The sequence below is a fragment of the Canis aureus genome, chromosome 9 (genome assembly GCF_053574225.1).
Source record: "Canis aureus isolate CA01 chromosome 9, VMU_Caureus_v.1.0, whole genome shotgun sequence".
NCBI lineage: Eukaryota > Metazoa > Chordata > Mammalia > Carnivora > Canidae > Canis > Canis aureus.
The window spans coordinates 67,666,565-67,679,858 of NC_135619.1; the positions used below are offsets into that span (position 1 = coordinate 67,666,565).

Below are 13,294 nucleotides of genomic sequence, written 5' to 3' on the forward strand. Positions count from 1 at the left end.
GCTGGCCAGAGGCCCTGTGTGTGAGCGATGAGGTGCTGGCCCTGGACGAAGCCAGAGTCAGTAAAAGCCTCCACGATCCACGATGCAGGCGCTCGGAGTGCAGCGCGGCCGAGCAGGGCAGGCGTCCAGGCGAGCTCCGGGCCAGGCATAACGAGCACAGAGCACAATTTAGCCACAGCCGGGCGGCCACGGTGCAGGATGACAGCGGTGACAAATGGGGGAGTCCTCCACCTTCCCTCATCAGACCAAACAATTAAACCGTCTGTGGCGGGCAGGGCCGTCGGGAATGTCAAAACCCAACCAATTAACAAGGGCGGTGAGGATTTATGCCTCTGCGAGCCTGCGCCAACGGCCTGGATCCATGGCCCAGATGCCAGACAGACAGGCCGCCCGGGGAGGAGGAGGAGGAGGAGGCTGCTGTGTGCCTGGAACCTCCACAAAATGTGAATTAAAAAACTCATAATAAACAAGCAGGACCCCGCTGGCAACCAGCCTGCTCTGTTCTTGTGTCTCAAGATCTGGAGTGGACGGCGCGCTATTGCTCGCTCCCGGGCCTGGTCCCAGGACCTCCCTCCCTTCAGGGGCAGGGAGAGGTGGGGTGGTCGCAAAGGCCACAGTCCAGAGGTGGCCTCCACAGTACCTCCCTGCTCCTGTCCCCCTCAACACCAGTGGCTTTGCTAATGAACATATCGGAAGTCAAAAATGGATTTTCAGAGGGTGGAAACAATGGCCTGCTCACTAGCTGGAGAGACGCTGAAGTGGACTCTCTTGGTGAAAGTCAAGGTACTGACACAGATAATGTTGCTGCAGACTGAGTGGTATGCCCCGGATCCATAGATTGATGGTATTTGGAGGTGGGGCCTTGGAGAGGTCATTAGGGTCACGTGAGGTCGTCAGAGTGGGGTCCCCATGATGGGATCGGTGCCCTTATAAAGAGAGACGGCAGAGAGCCCACTGTTCCCCTCTCTCCGCTACGAGAGCAAGAAGGCAGCCGGCAACAAGCCAAGGGAAGGCCCCTCACCAGGAGCTGAATCTGTCAGCACCTTGATCTTGGACTTCCCAGCCTACGAAATGGTGAGAAACACATTTCTGCCGTGCAAGCCCTCCGTCCAGTCCAGGGTGATCGGTTATGGCAGGCGGAGCCGACCGAGACAGCACCACGGAGACCCACCCTGAGAACAGGCCTGGATCCCCGGGGATTCCTACGCGGCCCTCATCCTGTCCCCGGGCTGGGGGCACTTCAGCGGCCCGCCTCAGGATGCCTCTCTTACCCGCCTCATGGAGCCTCTCATGCCAGGTGAGGCCTTGGTCGAATGTCCAAGGCAGGGGACCAGGAGGCATGTGGACCGCAGGACATGCAGCATCCCCACCTTGCTTAGGCTAGAGCTGGGGCAGTTTCCTGTTGTCTAGGGCTGGAAGGCTGGGCTGTGCCCCTGGGGGTTCCTTGGGGGGCAGGGGCTATATCCCATTTTACCAATGAGGACCCTGGGGTTAGGAGTTAAATATCTTACTAAGGACAACACCAAAGTTGGATTTTCTCAGTTGCTTCTCAGTCCCTCTGAAGGCCATGCCCCCCTCTGGAATCTGATGGAAGCTATGGCTCCAGTCCCCCGGAAAAGGCACTCATACAAGCTTGCATATGATTTCAGAGGACTTGCAGCCCTGCCCGGCCCCTCTCCGGCCGGCACCTCTGGTCTGCCACAACCCTCCTGGGGGAGACAAGAACCAGCTCTGGGGCTCCCCAGGCCCTCCCCGTCCGCGGGCAGACAAGACTCCCTGTGAGTAGCGACAGAGTCCCAAACCTCTGGTGGCCAGGAAGAGAAAATCCAAGTGTCCGTGAGCTTCAGCCACAAGCTGGAAAAGCCAAATGGAATTTACTCCTCCAGGCAGGATCAGGTCACCCTGCAAACACCAGCGCCCATTTCTGAACTAACCCGCACGCCTGGCGACTCCAAGGGCCTCCACCCAGGGGGAGACGGCTTCCTGCCCCACCCCGTCCTTCCATGCCCGAGCCCCCGCGCTCCTGCACCCCAGACCCTGCTCGCTGACCTCTGGGAACTCCTGGGAGCACCGTGCTCCCTCCTCCAGGGGCTCCAAGCCTCCCACTTACAACTGCCTTCCTCTTTCTCAGCGCGACCTGCAGAAGCACAGGGGTGGGACCTGAAGCACCAGTGAGGATAGAGCCCCTCTACCTCGAGAGTCACCTAGAACTTCTGGATCTTTCTATTGGGACAGTGGTGTCTGTCACTAAGATGTTTTAAGTCTGCAAAATGGGCCCGTCAAATCTTCTCTATCTACCCCAGGGGAAGGCTGGGAGGACCCAGTGAGGTCAAGACACAAAGAGACTAAGGAAAGATAGAAGCTGCCAAGAAGAATTGTGATTTCTATGATTTGTGGGGTTTTTTGGATCCAGTGAGAGAAGAGTCCCCGGAGTGACCCTGAGAATCTCTGAGGTGATCATGTCCACATGTAGGCCAGGACGTGCACTCACCCAGTGCCCCAGGCATGTCCCCTCCACACACACACGCACACACATGTATGCACACACACGTGTACACACATTCAAATACACACAGGTCTAACTACTTTCCATTTCCTGTCCTCTGCACGCCGCACGGAAGGCTCTCTGCTGATTGACACGAACACCTGTTTCCTGTAAAGTCACAACTGGGAGGCCACGGGGGCAGACACCTCCTCTGCTGGGGCCCCAGAGACAGCTCTGGAGAGAGAGAGAACCACCGCCCTTGCCACTCGGGACTTGGTGAGGGCCAACTGGCTACACATGCAAGAGCCACACTCCCTGCTCTCCTTGCTTGTCCGTCCTGGCCCTTGCACAGCTACCCCACAACCCCCTGTCCCTGCCCTCTGGGGCCTCAGGAATTGAGTGCCTCCAAGCTGAAAGGTGAGGCCTTCATTTATTCAAAGCACAGCTCCGAGCACCTGCTGTGTGTTAAACTTCACTGGGGTTGCTATTTATTCCCCCTGCTATTGAGAGTAGAGAGGTTCTTTAGGTAGGGAGGCCACCTGCCAGGCTCCAAGGGGCTCACCTGTGAACCCATTCAGTCCTCAACCTGCTCGCAGGTAGGGTGCGCTGCCCCAAGGCCACACAGCTAGGAAGCAGCGGAGCCTGGCTTAAACCCAGGTCCCTTCACAAGCATGCAGGGACCCAGTCCTGTTCTTTTTTTTTCCCCCTTCATTTATTAGGATTTAATTTATTCATGAGAGATAACAGAGAGAGGCAGAGGGAGAAGCAGGCTCCCTGTGGGGAGCCCTATGTCAGGCTCCATCCCAGGACCCGGGATCACAACCTGAGCCAAAGGCAGACGCTCAACCACTGAGCCATCCAGGCGTCCCTATTAGTATATTTTAAAGAGGCTCTAATGTTTTTTCTTTCCTTGTGTAAATGTTTCCCTCCTCCCAGATTTGGGCTCTGTCCGCAAGCATTCTGAGTATACACATCATTTACAGTCTCCATCAGATTGTTCAGGCAGCTGAAGTTCCAGAGTCTGACTCTGCCGTCCGCTGGGTCTCCTGACGTGGTGGATCGTTTCCCTGGGGCCTCTGTAGTTTTGAGCTGTGAGCTCGCCCCAAGCAGGACTCTATCTGCAGACCACCACCTCCCCCCACCCCCGTGATTGGGGCCTGAGCCTCTGAGGGGCCTGAGCCTGCTTCAGCCAGCCTCCCCACCCCGGAATTCACCTGCTTGGCTTCACAGTCATGTCAGTGTGTGGGCTCAGGAGTTCCCACGTCCAAACTTGAACCCCAAGACAAAATTATGCGAGAGGCCCCTGGCCCCGTACTCTGAAGGGTGATTATGTTTTCATTTGTTTGGGTTTTGTTTTATCCCAGAGCCCCAGCTGAAACCCGGACTTCCTTTCTTGTGTTTGCACATGGGGAGATTTTTCTAGTTCACCCTCAAGGGCTCTCACATTTTGCTGCTGCCTCTGCTTCCTCTGGGCCCAAAGTCTTACTTCCTTCTCCAGCCTGAGCACTAACCCCAGGAAAACCTCAGGTGCACCTGTGAGTTTAGCAATCTAGAACATCTTTGCTTGTGGTCCACACGGTGTCTCCTACCTTGGTGTCTGCACACACGGGTCTGCATTTAAGCAACGCCTGTTAAATTCTGTGCAGTATTTTTGGTTGTCTGAAATGGAAGGGTATTCGGGCTTTCTAGCCTGTCATATTGCCGGGTCCTTTCTGATTACAATTTAAGGACAACAATCCTAAAATGCACAGGGATCTGGGAATGCATCAGAAGAACAGGACTCTAGGGATGCCTCGGTGGCTCAGTGGTTGAGCACCTGCCTCTGGCTCAGGGCCTGATCCTGGGGTCCTGGGATCGAGTCCCATATTGGGCTCCCCACAGGGAGCCTGCTTCTCCCCCTACCTGTGTCTCTGCCTGTCTGTGTCTCTCATGAATAAATAAATATAATCTTTAAATAAATAAATTTACTAATGACTGGGGCAGCTCAGCCAGTTCAGTGTCTGCCTTCAGCTCAGGTCATGATCCCAGGGTCCTGTGTTCAAGCCCCACATCAGGCTCCCTGCTCAGGGGGGGAGCCTGCTTCTCCCTCTATCCTTCCCTCTGATCATTCTATCTCCCTCTGTCTCAAATAAATACATAAAATCTAAAAAAAAAATAAATCTATACTAATAATTGAAATTGGTAACTCTATGGACTGGTTAAAACTCAAGGCTATATGGACTCTGCACTCAGTAGGAAGTCTGCTTGAGATTCTCTCTCTCTCTCCCTCTCCTTCTGCCCCTCCCCCTGTTTCCAGACTCTCAACAAATAAATAAGTAAATAAGTAAATAAACAAAGTCTTAAAAAAAATCAAGGTGTGGGGATGGAGACAAAGAATGGGCAGAAGGATTGGAGGAAGGTCCAAAGAGAGCAGAGGAGGAAGGGTGGAGGGCGGTAGGAGGGAGGGACCGGGGAAGAGGAGATGAGCCAAGCATCTTGGCAAGGCCAAGCATCCTAGTGCATCAGGCAGTGTACACAGCGTACATATGCTAAGCACCACACGTGTACGCGGCCCTGCGTGGCACTGAGTGTATGGATGGTACATCACAGGCTGTTGGGTGGGTGGAGGCAGAGGGGTGGGTGGCTGAGTAGATGGAAGGCAGGGGTGTGGCAGTTAGGCGGTGGGTGGGTGCGTGCATGGACAGTGGTGACAGGCAGATAGGGAGTGAGCAGGTGGTGAAGGGGGGACAGGGGATAGGTAGCAGACTGCAGACAGTCACCTGAACGAGCAGGCGGTGGGTTGATGGGTAGTTGGAGGAGCGTGTGGATGCAGGAGAGGGAGATTAAGTGGTTGTGTAGACGTATGTGAGGCTGGCTAGGCTGGTGGGAGACGGCTGGATGAGTAGGATGACAGAGGGATGGGAGGGTGGGTACACAGAGAGAGGGCTGGGGGGGTAAGGAAGGGTGGAGGTGGGGGGATAGTGAATGGCAGACTGGGCCGTTTGGTGGGGAGACAGGTGAGTGGGGAGGAGGGTGGGCAGGTGGACACGTGGTGGTGGCCAGTGGGTCAGCAGGAGTTCGGTGAGTCGATGGCAAGTACACAGGGGATCAATGTCTAGGGAGCAAAAGGGTGGCTGCATGGGGAGACAGAGGCAGGTAAGTGGGCACAGGGGTGAAGAATGAGTCCGCCACCGCATCTCACGCACCTGAGCTTTGGCCTTCACGGCACTGTACTCAGCCTTCATCCTCTTCTGGGCATCCTCGTCCACACTGGGGTCCCCGATCCTGTTGAACAGGGAAGCCGCCTCCTCCAGCAGCCGGTCAAGGAGCACCGCCTCGTTGCCCACGTTGTGCAGCAGCACCTGGGCGTGGCTCAGCTGCCACTGCTTCTCTTTCAGGCCCAGCTGCAGCTCCGCGGGGACCTCCAGCACCTCCAGCATCTTCTGGAACCAGCGGTAGAACTCATCCCGAGCCAGCAGATACTCGCTCCAGTGCAGCCACACCCACTCGATGCGGCTGTGGACAGAGAGCACGGGCCGTGAGCCCCCTGCCCACCTGGCCCCGGTGCCAGGGGCACAATGACACCGTCTCAGGGCCTCACAGTCACCTGGGCGGCAGTATCTGGGGGCTTGTCACTGCTCAGCAGGGCCGAAAGCTGGGGGCCCATGAGTGGGTCCCAGAGGGGCCCGGAGCTTGCTGCATCTCTCTGCCTCCTTGCCCACCTCAGTTTCCCCATCCGTTATATGGAGATGGCCTCATCTCTCCAGCCAACATCAAACCACTTTGGAATTCCAAGTGAAAGGGTTCGAAACACAAACAGCACCGTGCAAAGTCACCCCGGCTACGCAGCGTTCTGGTTTTATAAAGATGGAGGGGATGTCAGCAGCTCCTGTCTGCTGCAGGCCTACTATGCCTTGCCCTTGACATTTGTTATCCTCTTCCATCTTGCTGACAGCCGCCAAGGAACGCTTGATTATACCCATTGTCCAGATGAGGAGCCTGAGGCTCAGAGAAGCCAAGTAACTTTCCCAAGACCACACAGCAAATAACCAGCAGAGCAAGAGGCAACCTCAGGTCTGTGTAACCTCCCCTCCCTCCCTGGCCCCCAGGTATAGGCAGAGAATCTAGGCTAAATTGCTAGCAAGGCAAGAGCCTTTTCACGCCAGAGCCACTCTGCCATCGTGCTGGAGGATGAACACATGGCAAGTCTACTAAGACTTCATTGTTGGCAAAACACGATGGGCTCCCACTGTCCATTATCATCATTAAGCTTGATTATAATTAGAAAGAGGCAGGCGGGGCTGGCCCAAATCCCAAGAGAACATCCTGTTCCCAGCCATCCCAGGCCTGGAGAAACGTCCCTTGGGTGGAGGCCCCAGGACAGTGTGGTGGCGGACGAGGAGGGTCCATGGCAGCTGCAAAGGCCTGGCAGGGTCCCCAGTCACCCTACCTGTGACAGTGAGTCATGTAAGTGACCGTCTCCTCCCACTGGGCTTTGAGGTCCTTCAGCTGGGCCAGGATCGCGGGCTTCTGGTCCTCATGGCAGCACACCAGGAGGGCTTCAGCCGCCCGCAGCACCAGGTCCACCTTCACGCGCCCCTCCGGCTCCAGCTGGCATATTTTCTGTTGTGGACACAAATACCAGTTTCCAGGAATTAGACAAAATACAAGCAGCCAGAGCTTTGGCAAGACAGTGACTTGATGGAAAGAGCCAGGACTCTGAGGCCAGAGGAGCTGGGGTTCAAATCAAAGGCCCCTGCACCTTCTCCTGTGACGGTGGGCAGTTAGCTAACGGCCTTGAGGCTGGAAGCGGGGAGCCAGGGAGATGAGCGACCACCTCAGGGCCGTGTGATGATCTAACTCCCTTCCCTTCCCTACTTGGCCACTTCCAGCTGTGTGAACTCAGGCAAGTTTCATCATTGTCCTGGACTCGATTTTCTCATTTGTAAAATGGGATCATTCTTAGTACCTAGCTCCCAGATTTTTTTTTTTCAATATGAAATGAGAAAATGTGAGGTGTATGTCGCAGTGTAGGGGGCTGTGAGGATCTGCCTCTCGGATCTACTGCAGGGAGTGGGCTTGAGCCAGGGCCCCTCGGCTGCTCCCACCAGTGACGAGGCAAGAACGCCAAGGCAGGCCTGTTCCTGTGGGACTTTGGGCTCCTCTGATGGGTGACTGGTCCCGGAGGCCCCAAGGCCTGGCCAGACTCCCTTAGAATCACATCACAATCCCAGACACTTCCCGGTCTCCTGGATTGGGGGGTCAGACCTGCTCTGGACAGATCTCCCCATTCCCAGCCTCATTGAGCTCCCAACCTAGTTTATTTCATAGACATTTCCCTATCAAATGTCTTGAGCTTTTTTTTTTTTAAGATTTTATTTATTTATTCATAGAGACACACACAGAGAGAGAGGCAGAGACACAGGCAGAGGGAGAAGCAGGCTCCATGCAGGGAGCCAAACGTGGGACTCGATCCCGGGTCTCCGGGATCACGCCCTGGACTGAAGGCAGCTCTAAACTGCTGAGCCATCCGGGCTGCCCTGTCTTGAGCTTTTTTTTTTTTAAAAAAAATTATTTAAATTCAATTTAATTAACACATAGTGTATTATTAGTTTCAAAGGTAGAGATCAGTGATTCATCAGTTGCATATAACAGTGTTCATTCCATCACGTGCCTCCCTTCGTGCCCATCACCCAGTTACCCCATCCCCCACCTCCCTCCCCTCCAGCAACCTTCAGTTTGTTTCCCAGAGTTAAGAGTCTTTATGGTTTGCCCCCTTCTCTGTTTTCATCTGATTTGATTTTTCCTTCCCCTCCCTTCTGTTCACCTGTTCTGCTTCTTAAATTCCACATATGAGTGAAATCATATGGTATTTGTCTTTCTCTGATTGACTTATTTCACTTAGCATAATACACTCTAATTCCACCCAGGTCATTGTAAATGGCAAGATTTCATTGTTTTTGGTGGCTGAGTAATATTCCACTCTGTGTGTGTGTGTGTGTGTACAAATATATAGACCACATCTTCTTTATCCATTCATCTGTCAGTGGACATCTAGGATCTTTCCATAGATGGAAAAACTATTGGCTATTGTGGACCTTGCTGCTATAAACATTGGGGTACAGGAGCTCCTTCAAGTCACTATGATTGTGTCCCTTGGATAAATACCAATTGCTGGGTCATAGGGTAGCTCTATTTTTAACTTCGTGAGGACCCTCCACACTGTTTTCCAGGTGGCTGCACCAGTTTGCGTCCCCACCAACAGTGTAAGAGGGTTCCCCTTTGTCCACATCCTCGCCAACACCTGTTGTTCCCTGTCTTGTTAATTTTAGCCATTCTGATTGATATGAGGTGGTATCTCATTGTGGTTTTGATTTGTATTTCCCTGATGCCCACTGATGTGGAGCATTTTTTTTTCATGTGTCTGTTGGCCATGTGTATGTCTTCTTGGGAGAGATGTCTGGTCATGTCTTCTGCCCATTTGTTGACAGTATTTTTTGTTTTTGGGGGGTGTTGAGTTTGATGAGTTGTGCTTAGGTTTTGGACATTAGCCCTCTACCTGACAAGACATTTGCAAATATCTTCTCCCATTCCATAGGTTGTTTTTTAGTTTTGTGGACTGTTTTCCTTTGCTGCACAAAAGCTTTTTATTCCTAGGTATCTTATGGCTTTCAGTGCAACTGTAAATGGGATCGATTCCTTGATTTCTCTTTCTTCTGCTTTATTGGGCAGTGTATAGAAATGCAATTGTCTTCTGTGCTTTGATTTTATATTCTGCGATTTTGCTGAATTCCTATAGCAAAAAATCTACCAATTTATTTTGCTGGAGGCTTTTGGGTTTTCTACATAGAGTATCATGTCGTCTGCGAAGTATAAAAGTTTGATTTCTTCTTTGCCAGTTTGGACGCCTTTTGTTTTTTTTTGCTATCTGATGCTGAGGGCAGGACTTCCAGTACTAAAACATCTTGAGCTTTTAAACTCATCTTGGCATTGGCCTCTTGGAGGGCTCAGACGAATACACAATGTCTATCAAGTAGTACGCCTCTGATTAACATCAGCTCTGGTCCTTATTGCCATTATTTATTTCTTTGGCAACTAAAGTATGGTCTCTGTAGTGAAAAGTACAATTGGATTCCAATTCCAGAGCCTTTCCCCCTACCTGCGAGACCTTCCTCATGGTACTTAGATGCTCCAGGCCTGTGAAATGGGGGAAGAGGACACTGACACCACCCAGGGTCATGGTCACATTTCCTGATGCCCAGGCACATTGCCTGGCCCACGCTCCACTGTCAGCTACTGACTGTTCACTGCTAGTACTGCCTTTTCCCACCCTTGATCCCTCTTTACTGAACAGCAATTTGCTGATAGCTCAAGCTCTGTTGCCCAGCCTGTCTCCCTCGGCCTGGCAGCCAGCCTTCTCAGAATGAAGTCCCAGTGGGCTGGCTGTCTCTGACTCTTCTCTGTGGATGGCATTGGGCTGGGGCCAGGTTGGGGGAGCCAGATGCTGCTTCACTGATAGCTGTGTGCCCCCAGCAGGCCCCTGGGTCACTCTGGGTCTCCCTTTGGCACCATGAGATAATGATAACAATTCCCACTTTGTCTACGTCATAGGGTTATACCATTAATTTTTTAAAATACAGTTACTGGGACACCTGAGTGGCTCAGGGGTTGAGCATCTGCTTGGGCTCAGGGCATGATCCCAGGGTCCTGGGATCAAGTCCCGCATCAGGTTCCCTACAGGGAGCCTGCTTCTCCCTCTGCCTATGACTCTGCCTTTCTCTCTCTGTGTCTCTCATGAATAAATAAATTAAATATTTTTTAAAAAAATAGTTACTTAAAACATTGATGTGTTAGTTAGTATACTTTGTAAAAGGCTGAGCTATGATGTAGATCCTTTTCCAACATGTGCAAAGGGGCAATGGTGTCAATCCTTTTTGTTACTTCCTATGAGAATGGCCTACCATGATGATGATGATAGAGGCATTTCGCCTCCTACCTGTGCCATCAAAGAGTGGCATTAAACAAGCTCCTTCCACAGGCTGCCTCTGTGGTCTAGGTGTGTCGGGGGGCGGGGTGTTGGCAGGCAGGGAAAATGGGGAGCAGGGAGCTACCCCAAGAGGGGGAAAGAGGTTCTGTTGGCTTGTTGATCCCGGCCAAGCGTCAGGACACAGAAGGACGCCAGAGGATCATGGCTGCAGCAAGAACCCAACAGAATTGCCAAGTCCTGCTCAGCAGCAGGCTGCAACGTAGGCGACAAAGATACTATAGTGGTTAGTGTGGACTAAAGATCTGAGGGCCACTGCGGAATGTTCTGGGCCGAGTGAGATTACCCACCCCCTGCACAGAACTTCACACCACTCAGGAGCAGGGGTCCCACAGTGAGCTCAGAATGAATTACTTGCCATCCCCTGGGATTTAATTTAAGGACCTGGTATTTCTGACTCTCAGCGTTGAGGAGTAGACATAATGTCCACACCCTGAACTCACAGGAGGGGTGCCATGGGAACTGCAGTTTTACAAACAGGGGTGCTGGGAAGCCACAGAAGCCTGGAGCTTTGCAGGCCAGTTCTCTGTGGAGGTTGGAGCGGCCTCTTCTATCCCTGCTGCCCAGATGAGGCCCCAGCAGAATCCAGCTCCATAAACCAGGGAGCCAACAGCCGTGGGGGAAGAAGCTAAGTTCTGTCTCTCCGTCAGCCCCAGAGACAGAGCCAGCGGGGCCTGGAAAGTCCCCATGAGGACAAGAGCCCCTTTCCCACATCCTGTGTGACCTCCCCTAGGCCTCTGGCCCTTTGCGTTTCTGACTCCCTGCTCAGAGGGGCGTAGGCTGGACCCCAAGGTCCCCTGCCCTTGGCAGGGAGTGCTCTGTGGCTTCCCTGCCGAAGAGAGAAGAGCCGGCCAGGCCCAAAGCAGGCGGAACACCAAGCCCCATCTGGCCCGAAGCTGACACATCTGCCCGCAAGCTGAAACATCAACCAACGGGATATTTGCTGTGGGCCCGGGACCAGGAGGCCAGAGGCCGGGCCTAAGCTTCTAAGAAGCAGATTCTGCCTTTCTTCACTACTGTTGTGATCATGCTCTTCGGTTGGTGGGAGGCTCTTTTCTAGCTGATTAGCAGCAAGATCCAGGAGTGTGTGGCAGGAGGGACTGGCCCGCTGGGAAGGGGTACTTGAACTGCAGCCACAGAATGACCCTGATTGGAAGGAGCAGTGAGGACCAGACTGGTGGGGGTTGGAGGAGAGAAGGCCTCAGAGGAGAGAAGAACAAATAGATAAGGAAAGCTGGAGGAACGAGGTTAGTCAGGGCTTGTCCTCAATGCAGCCAAGACCAGGCAGGCGCTGTGCTGGGTACTATGCTCAGTACTATACTGAGTACTATGCGGGGCACTATGTGCAGTACTGTGCTGGATACTGAGTTGGGTACTGTGCTGGATATTATGCTGGGCATGTGCTGGGCACTGTGTTGAGTACTACGCTTGGCATTGAGTTGAGCGCTGTGCTGGGTCCTATGCTTTGTACTACATGGGGTACCAAGTTAAGCACTGTGCTGGGCACGGTGCTAGGTGCTATACTAGGTACTATTCTCCATACTCTGCTGGGTACTGTGTTGGGCACTGGGGTCCCAGATGAACAAATAAGGCCTGATGCTTGCAGGCTGTGGCTGAGAGCACAGATGACTGTCAATGAGCCACAGATACCACAAAATAATGATCGGAGCTCCAATGAGGGATGTGGGGAAACCCAAGGAGGCTCCGTGCATAGGTGGCATTGGCACCGAGTCTTAGTGACACGCAAGCATCTGTGATGGGGGCTTGAGCAGAGGCAGAGAAGCACGATGTGTTCAGGCACAGTGTGTCCAACATCTGGAAGCCAAGTTCTGGGAAATACAGCCTGTATCGGACCACACAGGAGCCTGGAAGGCAGCTAGGAAGCAGCCCGGCTGAGGCTAGGCCCCGAGTGCAGGGCCACGGAGCTGGGAACCAGTGGGCAGAGAGACAGGATGCTGGGACTCGGGGGACCAGCTCCTGGAGGCTGGGCATGGGCAGGGAGGGTCGGCACACATGTGATCCTGGCATCGAAACCACCTCACCCATGGGGCTGGCTCTGCCAGGGTGCCTGCACTTTGCCAAAGGCACCAGTAAGTCATTCGCCTCCAGGGTCCCTCCCTCCGGCAAGGTGACAACCAGCACCCCCACCTCCACCCCAACAAGCTGAAGCTCCCGAGGTGCCAGGGCCACAGTGGGGATTCGAACCCCAGCTGGCCAGTCCTATTTCCCAGGAGCAACACTCTCTCCAGTCTCCCTTTGCAGAAGGCTTCCACCACCATGAGGGTCCTAGAGCTGCCAACACTCCTCGTGCAGAAGGCAGGGAGGGCAGGACGGCGTGGGACGTGCTCCTGGCCCCGTGGCTATGAGGCATCAGAGCTGGATTGGAACTCACATCCTGGCACTGAGGCAGACAATTACCAGGAGTGCACATCACTGAGCTGCTGGGGTGCCCCCCACCAGGCCCCAGAGAGAGGTCCCATGGACTGGGGAGGTAGGAAAGTCACCAGTTGCTCCCTTCACCAGAGGGCCTGAGCGAAATGTTTTTTTTTTCTTTTTTTAAAGATTTTTAAATTTATTTATTCATGAGAGACACAGAGAGAGGCAGAGACACAGGCAGAGGGAGAAGCAGGCTCCCTGCAGGGAGCCTGATGCGGGACTCAATCCCGGGTCCCCAGGATCAGGCCCTGGGCTGAAGGTGGCGCTAAACCACTGAGCCACCCGGGCTGCCCAAATGTTTTCTTTCTTATTGCGAAATTGGTTTTGACATGTCAAAGCCCAGAAAACAG

The 13,294-nt window shown here is 53.5% G+C and overlaps 1 protein-coding gene across 7 annotated transcripts in view; it reads right to left on the reverse strand.

Annotated features, from left to right (window-relative positions):
- Positions 1-13,294, reverse strand: part of SYNE3 (spectrin repeat containing nuclear envelope family member 3) — a 107,017-nt gene that overhangs the window by 55,471 nt on the left and 38,252 nt on the right. For all 7 annotated transcript variants that reach the window (XM_077910481.1, XM_077910474.1, XM_077910480.1 and 4 more), the window contains 2 exons: positions 6,915-7,087; positions 5,671-5,980 (listed from right to left, as the gene is read on the reverse strand). In XM_077910481.1, the coding sequence (XP_077766607.1) occupies positions 5,671-5,980; positions 6,915-7,087 (483 nt within the window). The remainder of the gene's footprint in view (positions 1-5,670; positions 5,981-6,914; positions 7,088-13,294) is intronic.